The 18,303-nt window shown below is 41.2% G+C and overlaps 1 protein-coding gene across 3 annotated transcripts; it reads left to right on the top strand.

Annotated features, from left to right (window-relative positions):
* Positions 1-2,392: 2,392 nt before the first annotated feature.
* Positions 2,393-7,507, top strand: PRMT6 (protein arginine methyltransferase 6). Of its 3 annotated transcripts, none has more exons than XR_014774566.1 (2): positions 2,393-3,613; positions 5,634-7,507. XR_014774566.1 is itself a non-coding variant. In XM_084757258.1 (2 exons), the coding sequence occupies exon 1, from the start codon at positions 2,423-2,425 to the stop codon at positions 3,548-3,550; it is 1,128 nt and encodes a 375-aa protein (XP_084613384.1). In that variant the 5' UTR covers positions 2,393-2,422; the 3' UTR covers positions 3,551-3,585; positions 5,634-7,507. The 3 variants fall into 3 exon arrangements, 1 of the variants encoding a protein (XP_084613384.1); XR_014774567.1 differs by having other exon boundaries at positions 2,393-3,713; XM_084757258.1 differs by having other exon boundaries at positions 2,393-3,585.
* The last annotated feature ends 10,796 nt before the right edge of the window (positions 7,508-18,303 follow it).

Genomic DNA, 18,303 nt, shown 5'->3' with positions numbered 1-18,303 from the left:
TGGAACCCAAGTACCACAGGATAAGGAGAGAACCAACTGCCTTAGTTGTCCTTTGACCTCTACAAGCATGCATGGCACTTCTGTATATGCATACATGCACTATAACTAACTTAATTAGTTAACTTTTTAAAAAAATCAAACACATCCAAATGAGAAAAAAAGATAATTTGAGGACAGAGTGGGAGAAATTGATACTAAGTTAAAGCCCAATGTGTCTTAGTAAATTCTCACATTTATAACTATGTTACATATCTTGGTAGGTAGTTTTTAATTAAAATAAGGTATTAAACCTAAGCAAAAAGGAAGAATATCTGCTTTAAAGATTTTCAGTTCTAGCTTGCTGAGCCCTAACTATTGAAAATAACGATATAAGATTTAAATAAGATAATTAAATAAAAATTAGCAATATTCAGCTGACTTCACATCAGGATTCCCTGAGGAGGTTTAAAAACTAAATGCCTGGGCATGGTGGTGTACACCTTTAATCTCAGCCCTCGGGGATAGGAGGCAGAGTCAGGTTGCACTCCTGAGAACTCTGCGAGTTGGAGGCCAGCCTGGTTTAGAGAGGGATTCCAGGACAGCCAAGGCTACACATAGAAACCCTGTCTTGAAAAAAAACAAAAGGAAAAAAAAACTCTATATGCTTGATTCTCTAACTGGGTTGAGGTGGACTCTGCCATAGGTATTTCAATAAATCAACTTGGAGGATTCTAAAGAGCCATCAGTAGTGAGAGTCTTGAGTTTAGAAGTAAACCTGAAGATGCCACATCAATAAAACTATTTCCCTAGTGACATTTCAAGAGAGAAATATTGAAGAAACTTTATTGTCAAGAAGCTTAGCATGGTTAACAAGTATTTTTAACACAAGGAAATAAAGGCCCATTGTCTTTTGTGTGCTCAGTTTTTAAGCTTTGGAAAAATGTTATTCTTAATAAAACATTTAGATATTTTTAAAACTTTTAATTTATTAATTTTATATGTATGGGTATTTTTGTCTGCATGTTTGTGCATCACATACATACTTGATATACCTGCAGGACAGAGAGCAACTGATCCCCTGGGCCTGGGGTTAAAGCCAGTTGTGAGCCTTCATGTGGGTGCTGGTAATCTAACCTGGGTCTTCTGGAAGAGAAGTCAGTGTTCTTAATTGTTGAGGCATATCTCCAGTTTCAGACAGAACACATTAAAATGTTTTTCTGTTATAAACAATGGAGAGATTAATCGTTTCTTTTTATCTGACAGAAAAAAAATAATTGAGGATATGGGCATCACTTCTGCCTTTACAAGGAGTCATATTAGGGTTTAAAATGTGAATTGTAGAAAGCAGTCAAAAAAGATAATGATTCCAACATTTCTCCCAGAAGATGTTTATGTATAGATACATAGATTACATATGTGTGAATATATAAACTGGTTGGTAATGAGTTTGAGAGTATCACACCACTGATGTTAATTGTTCTTTAGTTTGAGTCACAGAATTTTCAGAACAGGACTCAAGGCCAAGTAAACTATTCTCAAGAAACACAATGGTGGGTTAAAGGACATTTGATGGCCACACCAGTTCATCTGCTTGGCCTGGATCTCTCAGTGCATTGGGAATCACTTTGGACTCAGAACCAAGACTTTGTATTGTTAGTCTTTCACTTTGCTCCACTCACGCTCTCTCTGTAGCCTAAGTACAGTTAGAAAAGAGAGCTTGATGAGTTACAAGTATCAGGAAAGGCACAAGAACTGTGTCACCATAATTCAGTAGAGGTGGTGGGGATTCTGTGAGGGGAGCAGAGACAGGCACATGTACGTGGATGTGTCTGCTTCAAGAATAGGTGAAAACAAGAGGCTGAGGGGCGAAAGAAAAGAGCAAGAACTGAAAGAATCCAGGAATAATAGTGTGGCCCTAGGAAAATAGTATGTCAAGGCTTTAGATGAGCCCAACAAAAGTGCCCTGTAGAGGAGGGAGGCTCACACCTTTAATCCCAGCACTAGCTGAGAGGAGGCAGAAGCAGGCAGGTCTCTGTAAATTCAAGGCCAGCCTGGTCTACAAAGAGATTCCAGGACAGCCAAGTATACACAGAGAAATTCTGTCTCGAGGGGGGGAAAAAAAAGAGGAAGGAAGGAAGGAAGGAAGGAAGGAAGGAAGGAAGGAAGGAAGGAAGGAAGGAAGGAAGGAAGGAAGGAAGGAAGGAAGGAAGGAAGGAAGGAAGGAAGGAAGGAAGGAAGGAAGGAAGGAAGGAAGGAAGGAAGGAAGGAAGGAAGGAAGGAAGGAAGGAAGGAAGGAAGGAAGGAAGTCCTTCCTATAGTCCAAAGACACTCAGGAGTGCAGTCTGATGGCGAGCGCGGACTACAAATCCCAGCAGCCCCCGGGACCCTGAGCCCGCGCGCGACATCACGCAAGGCCTGCTGGGTGCCGGTTGCCGGGGCCAAGATGTCGCTGGTCAAGAAAAGAAAGCTTGAGTCGGGGGGCGGCGGCGCAGAAGGGGAGGGAGCTGAGGAGGAAAATGGCGGGGAGCCGGAGGCAGCCCCGCCACGACCCCGGAGGACTAAGCGCGAGCGAGACCAGCTGTACTACGCGTGCTACTCGGACGTCTCGGTCCACGAGGAGATGATCGCCGACCGCGTCCGCACCGACGCCTACCGCCTGGGCATCCTGAGGAACTGGGCCGCGCTGCGAGGCAAGACGGTGCTGGACGTGGGCGCGGGCACCGGGATTCTGAGCATCTTCTGCGCCCAGGCCGGCGCCCGGCGGGTGTACGCTGTGGAGGCCAGCGCCATCTGGCAACAGGCCCGGGAGGTGGTGCGGCTCAACGGCTTGGAGGACCGCGTGCAAGTCCTGCCGGGCCCGGTGGAGACGGTGGAGCTGCCGGAGCAGGTGGACGCCATCGTAAGCGAATGGATGGGCTACGGACTTCTGCACGAGTCCATGCTGAGCTCCGTGCTCCACGCGCGGACCAAGTGGCTGAAGGAGGGCGGTCTCCTCCTGCCGGCTTCCGCGGAGCTCTTCGTGGCCCCGATTAGCGACCAGATGCTGGAATGGCGTCTGGGTTTCTGGAGCCAGGTGAAGCAGCACTACGGCGTGGATATGAGCTGCATGGAAAGCTTTGCCACGCGTTGCCTCATGGGTCACTCGGAGATCGTGGTGCAGGGTCTGTCCGGCGAGGACGTGCTGGCCCGGCCGCAGCGCTTTGCCCAGCTCGAGCTGGCCCGCGCTGGCCTGGAACAGGAGCTGGAGACCGGTGTAGGCGGGCGCTTCCGCTGCAGCTGCTATGGCTCTGCGCCTCTGCACGGTTTTGCCATCTGGTTTCAGGTGACCTTTCCTGGAGGGGACTCGGAGAAACCCCTGGTGCTGTCCACCTCGCCTTTCCACCCGGCTACGCACTGGAAGCAGGCGCTCCTCTATTTGAATGAGCCAGTACCGGTGGAACAAGATACGGACATTGCGGGAGAGATCACCCTGCTGCCCTCCCTGGACAACCCCCGGCGTCTGCGCGTACTTCTGCGTTACAAAGTGGGGGACCATGAGGAAAAGACCAAAGACTTTGCCATGGAGGACTGAGCGTTGCTTTTTCTCCCATCCACCTTCTTCGGAAGGTCAGAAGAGAAAGGGAGATCTATGCAAGTAGGGGACACATCTGTCTCTTTTACCTCACCCTTTCTGGAGAAGGCAATGACTTCAGTCTTCACTCTAGGACATTCTTCTGTCAATGTTTATTTAAAAAGTGAGCATCCCTGTCCAAGGGCTGATGCGGTGTGCATTATTAATAGGCTTTTAAGCCTGGAAAGCATGTAGTATCCAACTCATGTATTTCCATTTCTTTTGTTTAACTTCGGATGGGGGTCGGGAAATTTATAATTGGTCCACGATACAATTGGACACTGCATCCCTCTTCTCAGTATGAAACTGGGAATTAGATTTCAGAAATTTCCAATATGATTTTTAGAGCTGGTTTTTTGTTTGTTTGTTTGTTTTCAGTCTAAATTCTTTCAAGTCTAAGGTGCCTGTAGGATATGGAATCTGTGCCTCCTTATGTTCTAAATAAAATTCATCCCGTTAGTCAGTACACGAGAAGTACTTTAAACAACCCTGTTGTCAGTATTCCTAATCCATGGCGTACCGAATTTGATGTGCATTTATCTCAGCAAAATGGCTTAATCGTCTAGGCAAATCTAAAAGTAACAGGAGACAAAGTCTGAAAGTGACATAGTACGGGCTTTGAATATTTTTATTTTTACTTTTAAGACTGAGCAGAGAAAGTCTATGTTTTATAATAAATATTTTTATGAATCCTGCAAAGCAGCCTGATAACAGAAGGTTGCTGAACCTAACCCAAAGACAGACACTTCACCTCTTGTGCTTTCGCTTTATTTAAGCTCATTTGGTAGGAACATGTGTGCCCTACTTACATCTAGTAAAAGTTCCTGTCTTCAGGTTTTTTTTGTTGTTCAGCCAAATGTGAACATTGTGAATTTCGGGAAACCGCTTATAATGAAGAGTGAGTCATGTTATCAAAATTATTTCACTGACGTTTCTTCCCTCATTTCTGTGGCAAATAAAATGGTATTCTCGTTTTTTATAGCTGAGGTGTTAAGACTTTTTGTGTACTATATATGAGCTTATTATAATGCCGTTACCTTTCTCGTGTGTCCGTTCTTAAGTGTTACAGCTCCTGCAGAACACAGGGTCAGGACAACTCACATGATTAACATGGTTTTGAATTCTAGCTTTGGAAAGCTAACAGGTGTGAACAATTACTGTTCTTAAGTACTCCTGAATTTTATTTTTTGCAACCTTGCTTCTGTTTTTGTTTTTTTTTTTTAATTCATATTAAGTTGCTAAAATATATTACGTTGCTGACGTATTAAAATAATTTGCTGGTCTCTATTTTGAAGGAAAAATACAAATATAAATCCATCACTTTTACAAAACTATCAAGCAGTATAGTAAAAACCCACATTTTGATATCAGAATACTTAAGGTCTTTTATAAATGCTTGGATTAGAGGTTTAAAAAGTAGTTCCTTTGGGATCATCTGAGTTTTTAATCGAGCTCTCACCTAGGGTGATTGCTGATGATTTTGACTGACCTTTCTATAACAATCCCAATCCCCTTAGTATTTAAAAGTATTGTGTAGGATCCCTCTTTTCTGCATACTTATATAAGGACAAGAAATAAAAATTCCCCCCCTCCAAAAAAAACCCACAAAAAAGAAAATCCAGTTAAAACTTGGGAGGGTGTGAGAAGAGACTAGGTTTTCCTGACTAAGCAAAGTAAATTTCAAAATTTTAGTTACTTTTTTTTTTCTCAAAAACAAATCAGACAAATGCAGGAGCTGAAACAGGAAGCACAACATGGTGCTAACAAACTAGGTCTCTGGAGCCAGAAAACACAAGCCCTTCCGTATGTCTTCAGGCAAACCAGCCCAGCCCCCACTGCTTTCCAAAGCCCACCTGCAAACTGGAGATAACAGTAGCGCCTACTCCACAGGTAGTTGGGGATAGACATAGTTAAGTAACCTAGAAGTGAGCTTTCAGCACCATGGTGCTGAATTCGTGTTAAAGGCGAACCTAGAGCAGTCTTGATGCTGTGTACAAAACTGCTACAGAATAAATACTCATTTTGTCTTTGGTTTTTTTTACAGGCACTGTGACAGTATCAACATGGCTGTACATGAAGAGCCATGTATGCCACTGGGAATGAACGGTTCCCAAGGAGCACCGTGGCCATTGGGATGAAGACATCTGGGAGGGGTGGAAGCCTGAGGTGTGTGCACACCCGGGCACTGTCTGATGTGTTACGAGGATTAGGACTGGTGACCTAGAGCCCTTAGGACTATAGGTCTGCACTATCAGACCCTAGAGAAAGCGTCATGGTAAAGTCTCACCTGCCTCCCCCTCAGCTTACATTTATTTAGCCCTCTAAACGTTTCCACCTTTTTCATTAGTTTATTAAACCGATGAGCGTAGTTACTTATAATGTATTCTACTAAGTATTTGGGATTCCAAGCTCATGTGAACTCTGCCCTTCAGTGGGTCCCCGTCACCAGGGAAACTAAAGGTGCTGATTAATGGTAGGCTAGAACCTTTGGTGGTTTTCGTGTCGGGAAGGATGAATTATTTATGTTACACACTGTGTGGAAAGATACTATAGGTATTGGTTGACTTGCCTAAAGTTACATACGTAACTCTTGTTGGTCCTGTGAGATGGGAGCATACGTTGTACAAGGCTGGCCTGGAACTCACTCTGTAATTGAGGATGACTTTGAACTCCTGATGTTCCTGCCTCCACCATCCAAGTGCTGGAGTTAACTGCTCTGTACCACTGTGCCCGGCACAGACCCAACAGCACAACTCTTTGACTTCCTAAACCTAAACAGAAATTAACGTTCGTTCTGTGACACTTGCATACTTCAGCTAAAAACCGGAAACTATGTGCCACCATAATAGTAACAAAGGTTTTATTATTTGATGATGAGGAAAGCATTTAGTACTAGAAAGTCCATTGGACCTGCATGGAAGACTCATCTTCAGTGTATAACTGAGTTTGACTTAGGTGGCACTCATTTGGACTGTCCCTGTATTTATTTCCTTAACAGTTAATCAAATGTGACACTTTCTAGGGTCCCCAGAAAACCGAGACTTTGGCCGTAGCAAAGGCAAGTTAACTTGTCATTTGGGCAGAGTGGCATCTTAAGGATCTAACATGGTAAGAGAGGTCAAGAAGGTGAATGTGAAAGGTACCTGCTGCCAACAGCTGCCCAACGTTTTGTTTACTGCCAGCCCTGCTGTTAGCCCCACAGTTCACCCAGTGCTGAGGAGAGATGGCTGCTAGGGAGCATTTACTAACACAGGCCCCGCCCCTTCAACATGCTCACCTCTATATATGTTTCTCCATTAATTTCATCAACAGCAACATGTTATCTGAGCACATTCACCCCTCAGAGAACTAGGATACATTGGGGACAATAAAAAGATACTGGTAATATGCATGTGTCCACAGGCTTGGGAATCCTTCCCATTACTCAGCTGTGCTGAGCAAGATTGGAAAGGCAGCTGTGAGCCCTTAAGCCTCTCCAAGAGTCAAAAATCCTGTTCCTATCTCAGGGAGACTGTGAACATGTAAGAACCTTTCCCATCCTATATCCTAAAATTAGACAGCCAGGCGTGGTGGCGCACGCCCAGCATTTGGGGGAGGCAGAGACAGACAGATCACTGAGTTTGAGGCCAGCCTGCTCTACAAAGTGAGTCTAGGACAGCCAAGGCTACACAGGGAAACTCTGTTTCAAAAAACAATAAAATAAAATAAAATTAGACAGAATTCTTCAAAATGTTCATCCATTCCATGATAGACAAAAACATGTTCAATAGGTGATCCTCAACTACTAAAATAATTCGAAGCTAAATCTATATTCAGCTGTGTGTATGTGTCTTCCCCACCTTTCTATGTGATTTCCATGCTCCAGTTTGTTTATGATTTATGCTCTCACTTGTAATAAATATTACATTATTTTTTAAATTTATGTAACCTAGTATATTCTTTTGGGCATTAAAGTACTTTTGGAGGACTGGAGTGTGACTCTGGCTGAATTCCTAAGTAGCCCAAGCAAGCCTCTGAATGAATGGGAGAACTAGCACTGTAGAAAACAACAGGCTTTCTGGAGTAACAACTTCTGAGGATGAAAAAGTTTCTGTAGAGGAATTTTAATTCATATCATGGCTTCTCTGTCAAAGAAGGCAAAGAAAGACCTTCTAGGTTTATGTGATCAGGCTGAAGTGCAGACATGCCTTTAATCCCAGGATACTGGTAAGCAGATCTCAGAGTTCAAGGTCAACCTGGTATAGCGCTAGTTTCAGGTAAAGAAAAGCTTAGGTGCAGGCGTGGTGGTACATGCCTTTAAACCCAGCACTCAGGAGACAGAGGCTTGCATTATCTCTGAGTTCTAGTCAGTTCTGCTTGGGCAGTTCATGGAGAGTGAGTTGAGAGGCAGATCATGGCAGTTTAGATCGTTGGATTCAGAGGCAGTTTTTACTGGGAGAGTTTCACAGAGACAAGTTGAAGACAGAAGAGGCCAGAAGATTAAAACTGATGCTAGAGTTAGGTTAAAGCCAAGCAGAGCTAGCCATTCAGTGAGAAGCTGAAGCCTGACATGGTGGTGCACGCCTTTAATCCCAGCACTCAAGAGGCAGAGGCAGGAGGGTCTCTGTGAGTTCGAGGCCAGCCTTGGTTACAAAGTGAAGCCATGAAAGCCAAGGCTACACATAGACCCTGTCTTGAAAAAACATGCTAAGAGAAGCCAAATTGAACCAGTCAGCTTGGAGAGGAGTTTGAGCTAGACTAGTTGAGTTGAACAAGCCAGCCGAGTTCCGAAAGAACTAGAAAGGGTGAGTTTATTCAGCAGTAAATCTCAGAGGCTGAAAACGTTCTAGGCCTAGGTTAGATTGTACAGAGGTTAGAAGCTTCAAGGACTATGTAGGTTAGCCACAATTAAATCAGCCGAATAAAAGTTACTTTACCAAGTTTCTTTCAGACAAAGGACCTGAAGACTAGGCACGACTTCTTTGTTTCCAATAACACATGGTTGTCAAAGGTTTGGGTAGCTGGTTCAATCCCATCCTTTAAGCCAGTTTTACAGATGTTGACATTTTGCCAGTTTTACAGATGTTGACATTTTGTAGAATCAAAATTCCTAAAGATGTGAAAACTGTTCAGCTGTTTTTTCCTAAGCTTAAACTAAACCCTAATAAATCTTACACATCATAATAAGAAGAGGTATAGATTTCTAAACATTTTTAAAAATATATCAAAATATCTTAAAGATCAGAAAGATATGGTATAATTAGACTACATCTCCATATATATATTACAAATATATATATTTGTAGAAAAAGATATTGAGGGAAATTGAATTTAACAATAAAAGGCTTTTTAACATTAGCCCATGACCAGTAATACAATGTTTATCTTTTGGAACCTCTTATAATTAAATTCATCATAAAATCTGTAGGGGAAGATACGTGAAATGGTTCAGTCAACTAAAGAGTTTTAAAGACGTATCACAGACTACAGAGGTGGCCCAGTGGTTACGAGCTCTTGCAGAGGATCCAGATTTGATTCCCAGCATCCACATTTTGGTTCACAACCATTTGTTACTCCAGTTCCAAGAAATCCACAACAATATGATAAGAAACATGCTGTCCAGTGAGATGTTAAATAAAACTTATTGAACTTGGTCTAATAAGCAATTCTAAGATGAGACTGTGGCCGAAGAGACACAGTGGAAAGAAGCTGTGGACATAGCATGAGGTGCTTTCTGCTAAGGCTTTATGCATTGAGACACAAGGGACGTTTATGTTCAGTGGTCTTTGCTTTTTAGCCTCAAATATTAAAGATGGAAATAATATCACCTCAATCAACTTCCTCTGCTGATCTGTTTCTAATGACCAATGGATTTTAGGCTATTTTTATGTAAACATATATTGTAGCAAAGCATTCTTGGTTTTGTTCAATTTTCAAAAACTAAAGTTAACTTGAAATTATATTGGGTTTCTGGAGCTTGTCAGTGTAAAGTTTCTTGAAGGGAAGGGGAGTGGAAAGCTAGTTTTACATTTCATTGTTTTCCAGAGAAGAGACTAAGGAAGGAAGAATACAAGCTCTTGAGTGCTGAAACACAGAAGGAAAATAGTTGAGTATAGATAGCTGAGTTTGGAGGCAGGTGGACAGATGAAGTCAATGGCAGTAGCATTTTTCCAGTGACATTAAAACCATCTTGGGGACAGAGGAGCTTGAAGTTAGGATTAGCATCCCCATTGCACAGTTTACCCTCAGTCACTGTTATCTTAAGGTTCCCCTGAAAGTAGCTGTTTATACAATATCTGTACTTAGACCCTTAATCTAGTGCTGTTTATTTTGATATATAGCAATCATTTTCTCTCTCTGTGTCTCTGTTGCTCTCTCTGTCTCTGTCTCTGTCTCTGTCTCTGTCTCTGTCTCTCCCTCTCCCTCCCTCTCTCTCTCTCTCTCTCTCTCTCTCTCTCTCTCTCTCTCTCTCTCTCTCTCTTTCATCTTTTGAGATAACATCTTCCTATACTTTATAGTCAAGCTGGCCTAGAAGTTGGAAGCCCTCTTAGGCTTATTTTCTACACTGAGGATTCTTATGTATCAGAACTACTCAATCTTCTCTTGTCAATAAACAAACATTTTAACACTATATGTGCAATTAATATTTTGGGGTACAGAGTAGAGTAATATTAAGCTTTAATTTTAAAACACAAGATTTATCATAGATTACATATTGTAATTATATGTAACATTAACATAGTAATTATATAAGACTTTATAAAAACAAATTATAGATTCTTTTACTTCTAGATATATATGCTGATAGAGAAAGGATTAAGATTCATACATGATTAAAAAATGTGTCCTATATATGCATTAAGATAAGATTTTTCATCAAAAATTTTATTAAAATACCAATCTGTCTATTTTAATGGGAACTTTTTAATCTACCATCATTCATCACCCAGTCAAAAATAGGAAACATTTAAGTGGTTATGAATACATAGTAAAAGATAGAATTTTAAAGAGAGGATTTGGGAAATCCTAAGATTAAATATGCAGTCCATGATTAATTGAAAAATTTCTCTAGTCAGAATAATTAGAAGAAAACAAGGAGAGAATGACAGCAATTACAACAAAGGGATTTGAATACAAGATGGAATTAGAAACCACCAGGATATGTGCTGTTTGTAATAGAATTAAATTATCATCTCTCTTTCCTTGAATCTTCAGCCAAGGTGATTTTACAGAGTCTGGGCATTTTGATAAGGAACAAGCTAGAAACCTAGGATAATGAAAACTCCCAGGAATCTTTAAGGGTGACCCTAGTTAAGACTCCTAGCAATGGGGGATACGGGACCTGAAATGTCCATCTCCTGTAACTAGAAAAGATGTCCAGTGGAGGGATTGGGATACCAACCCAGCCACAAATCCTTCAACCCACTACTTGTCCTACCTACAAAATGTGCAGGGACAAAGACAGAACAGAAATTGAGGAAATAGCCAACCAATGGTTGGCCCAGATGGAGACCCATAGCAAGAAAGAGAGAGAATCCATGACACTATTACCATATTCTGAAATACTTGCAGACAGATACCTAGTTTAACAGTCATTTGAGAGAGGATTCACCCAAACTGATGGAAACAGATGCAGAAACCCACAGCCAAACATTAAGTAGAACTTGGGGAATCCTATAGAAGAGAAGGAGGAAGGATTGAAGAAGACAGAGAGGTCAAGGACACCACAAGAAAACCCACAGAATCAGCTAACTACCTGAACTGCCAAATGGAGAGCATTAATGGGATAGAACTAGTCCTTCTACACACATGTAACAGTTGTACAACTTGACCCTCAAGTGGGACTCCTAAGAGCAGGAGCAGGGCCTGTCTCTGACTTTGGATCCTTCCCCTCACTGGGCAGCATTGTCTAGCCACAATAGTGTGTAGTCCTACTGCAACTTGACATGAGAAAGCTGGATGATATCCATGAGAGGCCTCCCCTTTTCTAAGGAGAAGGTTGGGGTATGGCTTCAGGGGAACTGAGCTGAGAGGGAGGAACTAGGAGAAGAGAAGAAAGGGGAAGCTTCAGTTGGGATGTAAAGTTATTAAATATTTTAATTATTTTGTAAAAAGATCGTATATAAATTCATTCCATGATACTGGGACCAAGAAAAGCATGATACAGCTTCCAAATGGTAAGTACTTATACATAAAAAAATTGCCAAATTCTGTTAAACAAAGTAAAATTCACCTCATAATTATATGTTAACTCTACCATCCATGTAAATAGTAATTTCAAGATATTAAAGTGGTATTAAGAATTATTAAGAGATATATGGGTTATGATTGTTAATAGGACATCATTTTTCAATTTTCATTCATTTCATTATTTTATACCAAATCTTTATGGTGTGAAATTTTATTATATTTTTGAATATATATGTATTGTGGTGTGTTTATATACATATATGTATGTTAACATTTGTAATGCATATGTTTGTAGAGCCCAAACATTGATGTCAAGCATATTCTTCAATTACTCTCCCCTTTATTTTATTAAGGCAGGGTCTCTTTCTGACCCCACCCCGAGCCTGAGCTAGAAACTCCACAGAAGAATTTTAATCTAGCAACATGGCTACTTTGTCAGGAATATGGACACTGCCCTTAGCACACACCTTTAGTTCTAAGCAATAAAGGTAAAGTTAGTTCATAAAAGGAAGTAACAGAGTTTTGAAGTGATGTCTAATTGAGAGACAGAAAAAAGTGACAAATCAGAGAAAGATTTGACAGAATAGGATGACAAACTTCTAGGAGAACAGAGGGGAAAGAGAGGTGATTTAAGAGCAGCTCAGAGGAAAAGAAAGAAAGAGGGGGCACTTTTACTGAGATAGTTATAGAGACAGGTGAAGACAGAACAAGCAAGAGAATGAGAAAGAGTCAAAAGATTAGTCCACATTACTAGAGCTAGCTTGAGGCCAAGCAGAGCAATTCAGTGAGAAACCAAGAGAGAAGCCAGATGGAATCAGTTGTCTTGGAGAAGAGTTTGAGCCAAAAAGCTGAGTTGATCCAGCCAGCCAGAGTTCAGAAAGAGCTAGAAAGGGTGAGCTTATTCAGCAGTTTAGTCTCAGATGCTGAAAAGAGCCTAAGCCTAGATTAGATTGTACAAAGGCTAGAAGCTTCCAGGAGTAGGCCTATTTCAGCAGACAGAGGCAGTAAACCTCTGAGATGGCAATAACATCAGGAGAATTAAAGTTACTTTAATACAATTCAGGCTAGTCTAACTAGGCAGCTTTCTCCAGGGATCTTGCATCTCCATGATAGACAGTTGTCACATCTTCCCAGCTTTTACATGGGCTCTGGGCTTGTATAACATTATCCACTGTACATTTTTATCCACTGAACCATCTCCCCAAAACCTATGATTTTTAAGCTATAGTAATAAAGTACAAGTAGAAATGAAACTTGAAGGAGAAATATTAATTATACTCTATTCTTTACAATTCAAAGTTTATCTTCTAATAGGTAAGTATATATTTATGTAAATTCTACAAAAATGTACATATATTCAGTCATTTGTGTTGGGTTATAGTTCAGTTTAAGGAACTTATATTAAATATCACAAGATGTTAATAGATACACATACAACTTATTGTTACTGAAAGCAGTATGGCAATTGATAATACGCCTATTCAACTAAGTTTCTATTGGTAGATAATATTTGCAATCTTTGCTACCACCAACTATACTTCCCTCTTCTCTCAATCTCGATGATTTTATTGAGTCCTTTTCTACAGATATATTCTCATTGTGTTTTTACCGAGTATGGGCCCTTCCATCATCTGTGGTATATAATCTTCATTTAATTATACTATTTTAACACATAATTCTTGGCCATTAAGAAATAATATACAAGGCAGGTGTAGTGGCACATGCCTTTAATCCCAGCATTCAGGAAGCAGAGGCAGGAAGACCTTTGAGTTCAACACTAGTCTACAAGTAAGTCCAGGACAGCCAGGGCTGCACAGAGATACTCTGTGGGAAGGAGTGTAAGCTTTGTCACAGGTGAAAGCAGTCTAGTCAGGCTTTGCCCTTGGACACACCACAGATACTCCCTGAGATTAACCTTGAGATGGGCTGAGTGGAGCCATCCTGGGCCTGGAATTCAGGAAGGGGACCGAGGGACTCCACCTGGACTATTGTGTTTCTCAACAACCCTTGATGGGAGGAGGAGACCGGCCTTTGCACGTGAGAGACAGACAGAAAGGTCAAGAGGAGCAGCAGGTTCAGACCGGGCTTGAGCACACGTGGATCAGGAAAAGGATCAGCAAACAGGCCGGACCAGCGCGCAGGCCAAAAACACCTAGGGACCTGTCCCTTGTAACAGATACCAGAAGGTTCACTCTTGTTTCCCTTTAACCTTTTTTCCCTCTTGTGTAAGATAGTTGTATAATAAAGTTTAATTGTTAAGAAACAGAGCCAACAATAACCTGTCTCAAAACAAACAAACAAACAAACAAAGAAATAATGTGCTTTTATTATTTGAAATGAATTAATCTATTTCTTTAAACTTTCTTTTCTGGTTAGGAAACCATTTCCCACAAGCCCCTACCCCTAACTGAGAGTCTATTGCCAATTGATGTTTTCTGGGAAGTGATAGTTAAGGACTTCTGGTAAGACAACCATGCTGCAGTAGATGTCCTGACACATAGGAGTGTCCAGGCAGCAGAAACTTGCCTCGGTGGGTTACTCAAAGAAGAGTGTGGGTGAGTATAACAATTGATTTGAACATGTATCGGTTAGGGCGGGGCACCCCACTGCCAGGCGCTCTCGGCATGTTGAGCACCTGTGGCTTTCAACAAAGGTTTCTGTCTGCAGCCAAAAGGCTTTGTTGTGGAGTGGGAGTTATCTATGAGTATAAGGGTAGGTATTTAGAATGTACCTGGAGATTATACTGGTAGGTTATATTCAATTTATAATGAAGGTAATAGAAGAGGCAACAAGCGTCTCGGAGGAGGTGAAAAGAGGAGATGGAACCTGGTGGAGTTGGGAAGAGTGTGGAATGAATACGATTAAAATACATTGTAAGAAATTCCTGAAGATTTAATAATAATTTTAAAATAAAACCTTTACTTGTCAAGTGTAAGAGAAACGTCTTCAATTTATCCTACATTCCACAATTTAGGATTTAATCCTAAATATTTAAATCCATAGGACGTAAATATTAACTATATCTAAATATAACATTTTGAGGTAAAGATTCTTTTACTTTCAATATGAAATTATAGAATGCATTTATTGGCCACAATCAGGTTTTGCCTGTTGGCATGAGTTGGATTATGTTCTTTACAAGATATCGCAGCATTTCAGAAGCATACATTTTAATAACAGATAAGATAGGAGGAAAACAATGCTGCATATGAGAAAAGGCAGAGACAGGGGACTGAACGCTTGCTGTGAGAGACTGACTATCAGAGTTTGATCTCGAGAAACAAAGAACAGCTCTCAACAGCTGTCCTTAAACCTCTACATACATACACAGTGGCATTCACTTCCACCTCCCAGACTCTCTCACACACACTACACACTGACACACACACTCACACCACATACCACACTACACACACATACTATACATGCCAATACCCCCGGACACAGACTGCACAGACCACACACACACACACACACACACACCACATTACATCACATCACACTCACATGCACACTCTATGATAATAATAACAATAACTTTTAAATTTTTAAAAAAGGAATTATGTATGTGGGGCTAGAGGAATAACTTAGTGGGTGAAGTACTCAGCACACCAGCATGAGGAGGAGTGCTTGGATTCCCTAGAACCCACATTAATCTGAGCATCGTCTTAGCGACTAGTCTTGGCCATTGGTATATATGGAAGTTTCTTTCAATCTAATTATAATCAAGAATGTGTTATCCAAATAAAACAGGAAAGGCAATTTATACAAAAAGTCACTTAGCTTATACTGCCAGTGCTGTGTTTGTTTTTACAATTTCTTTCTTTATACTATCCATTGTTTTGTTTATGGTATTAGACTAGAATACTTTTATCACTACAGAGAAGTCCCTATGAACAATTCCCCCAACAGGAATTTTCTTAATGAAGAGCTAATTCAGGATAGTGTGCATTGCACCTAACTAATTTAACCATATTAACTAACTATTCACATTTATAAAAATGTGCACACATACACAGCTCGCATACTTGTGAGAAACACTTAAGAGGGGCCCTGACAATGTCATCTATAGAGGAGCTCTGACTCAAGTCCTGAAAGTTGTGCTGATTTCATCCTAATAAATGTCATTCTCCATTACCCATCTGCTCTTCTTCCTCTCCATGTCCAGGCACCAAAGAGCCTGCTTCTTGCTGGCTTTCACACTGAGCATCTCCTCACCTTGTATAGAAGGCCTTCACAGGCGTGCACTGCCCTGCATCCCTTCTAATCCTGCGGTGTGTTCCTATCTCCTTTGGCTTTGTTATCTGTTGGAGGAAGAGTGCTTTCCTACTCAGCAGTACATCCCCATCGTCTCTGGCATGAAATACTTGATTGTTTTGATTCTGTAGCATTTTCCGTGTTTCTTAATGTTCCTCACAAGGGAAGAGAGTGTTTTTGTAACTTCAGTCAGATTTCCTGGCTGAGTTAGTCACCTTCTGTTCACGGGAGAAATAACTGAGATAATCAACTTACAAAGAGGAAAGGGCTTATTTTGCCTGAAGGTTGAGAGCTCAGGCCATGGCCATTTGGCCGTCTTGCTTTGGGCACATTACTATATCATTGTAACAGCATATAGCAAAACAAATCTGCTCACCTCATGAAATGTGAAAAAAATAAGAAAAAAAGAAAGAGGAAGGGACTTATCCCCTCAGGACTATGCTCCCACTGGCCTGAATACCTTTCTGTGGGTCTCACCTCTGTAATGGGGCTAGAGTTTTAGTTCAGCAATTAAGAGCACTTGCTACTCTAACAGGGGACCCTGGTTCGATTCCTAACACTCACAACTGTCCATTGCTCCACTCCCAGGGATTCTGACACCCTCTTTATGCACTCACCGTGCACAGATTTAAATGCCTGCAAAAGACCCACACACAAAGATAAATTGAGAGTTGTATGGAAGCGGGGGACAGATGGAAGGACCTGGAAGGGTCAGGGGCTCCACAGGGAGATCACAAAGACCAGAGGATCTGGACCCAGGGGTCCTGCACAAACTGATGCGCCAACAAAGGGCAATGCATGCTGAGTACCTAGACCCCTGATCAGATGTAGCTGATGGACAGCTTATTCTTCATGTGTGTGGGCAGGGGGGCAAGAGAGGACTGCCTCTGACAGGAACTCTGGTGCCTGTAATTTAATCACTGCTCTTTTGTGGGTCAGCCTTGTGGGCACACAGAGGAAGAGGATACCCTGATGAGGTTACCCTGATGAGACCTGATAGACTGTGATCAGATGGTGGTGGAGGAGCTCCCCCTCCCCCCCCCCAATCAGAGATCTAGGGAAGGGTAATAGTGCAGAGGACACTTTGGGGAGCAGGCCTTTACCACACAGACCTTTGGGATAAAGCTAAATTCAAATTATAGCACTATCTATACTGATTTTATTGAATGTCTTAGGTGAAGTTGACACTCAGAAACTGACCAATTAACTCTATTACCCAAAGGAAACATGGTATAACATTCCTGTCATCTCAGTACTTGGTAGGTACAGGCAGAAAGATTACAAGATCAGGGTCATGTTCAGATACATAGGGAGTTAAAGGCCAGCCTGAGTTACATGGGACCGTGTCTCAAAGGAAGTCAAAGTATTGTAGCCAAGCTAAAGGTGGTTTATTGTTAATTGAGCAACAATGTTGAAGCTGAATTCTGTCAGATAAAGTAATGAAATCTCTCTCTGTAAGGTGAAATTTTCAACATGTTTTGTTTCTGAGAAATATCATAACTAACTTACAGATGGTTTTATGGGTAAGAAATTCATCCAAAACAGGAATGCATATTTTGAGTTATCCATAATGTCTTAACATTGCTGCAGCATTTGCGATTCCTCACGTCTAATCTGTACATGAACTGGGACATTGTTATCAGTGTAATTGTCTTCAGAAACTTAAAGTATTTTTAATTAAACATTTTTCTCACAATATATTACCTAAAAGGCACTTTATCTCAGAAAAAAATTAGGCAATGTTTTAACTAGATAGACAAAAATGCATTGAGTCTATTTTTAAAAAAATGTTTTATTGCCTGCAAGTTTCAGCCTGAAGTAATTTTAAAATATCCAAGTTATAACCCCCTGAAAATTGGAGTTTATAATGGGAATACTGACAGACCTTTAACTTGGAGAAGAACGAATATGCTGTTGTAATAACATTTGCTGGTGCCTCTGCAATCACGGAAGCAGCTCAACTATAGAGCTGCACATGGCATTTCAGATCTAATACTGATGGAGACATGCTGAAACATCTTCCTGTGTTTCTGTGTTTCTAAAAAAATAAATAAATTCATTTTGTGCTTTGCAAACTCTTTCTCTCTCTCAAACATTGTGGTGGAGAACATGCATGCAAGTCCTTCCTTCCTCCCTTCTCCCCCACCCATTTCCCCCTATCCTTCCTTCCCTCTCTCCTTTTCTTTCTCTTTTCCTTGCCCCCTCCCAGCTGTCCCATGCTCTCTTGACTGTTCCCCCCACCACCACAGCTTTCCTGTCTGAACAGGTCCCTGATTTGCCCATTATTT

Source organism: Acomys minous (assembly GCF_964271855.1).
Source record: "Acomys minous genome assembly, chromosome: 14".
Taxonomy (NCBI): domain Eukaryota; kingdom Metazoa; phylum Chordata; class Mammalia; order Rodentia; family Muridae; genus Acomys; species Acomys minous.
This window is presented reverse-complemented; position numbering and strand designations above follow the sequence as displayed.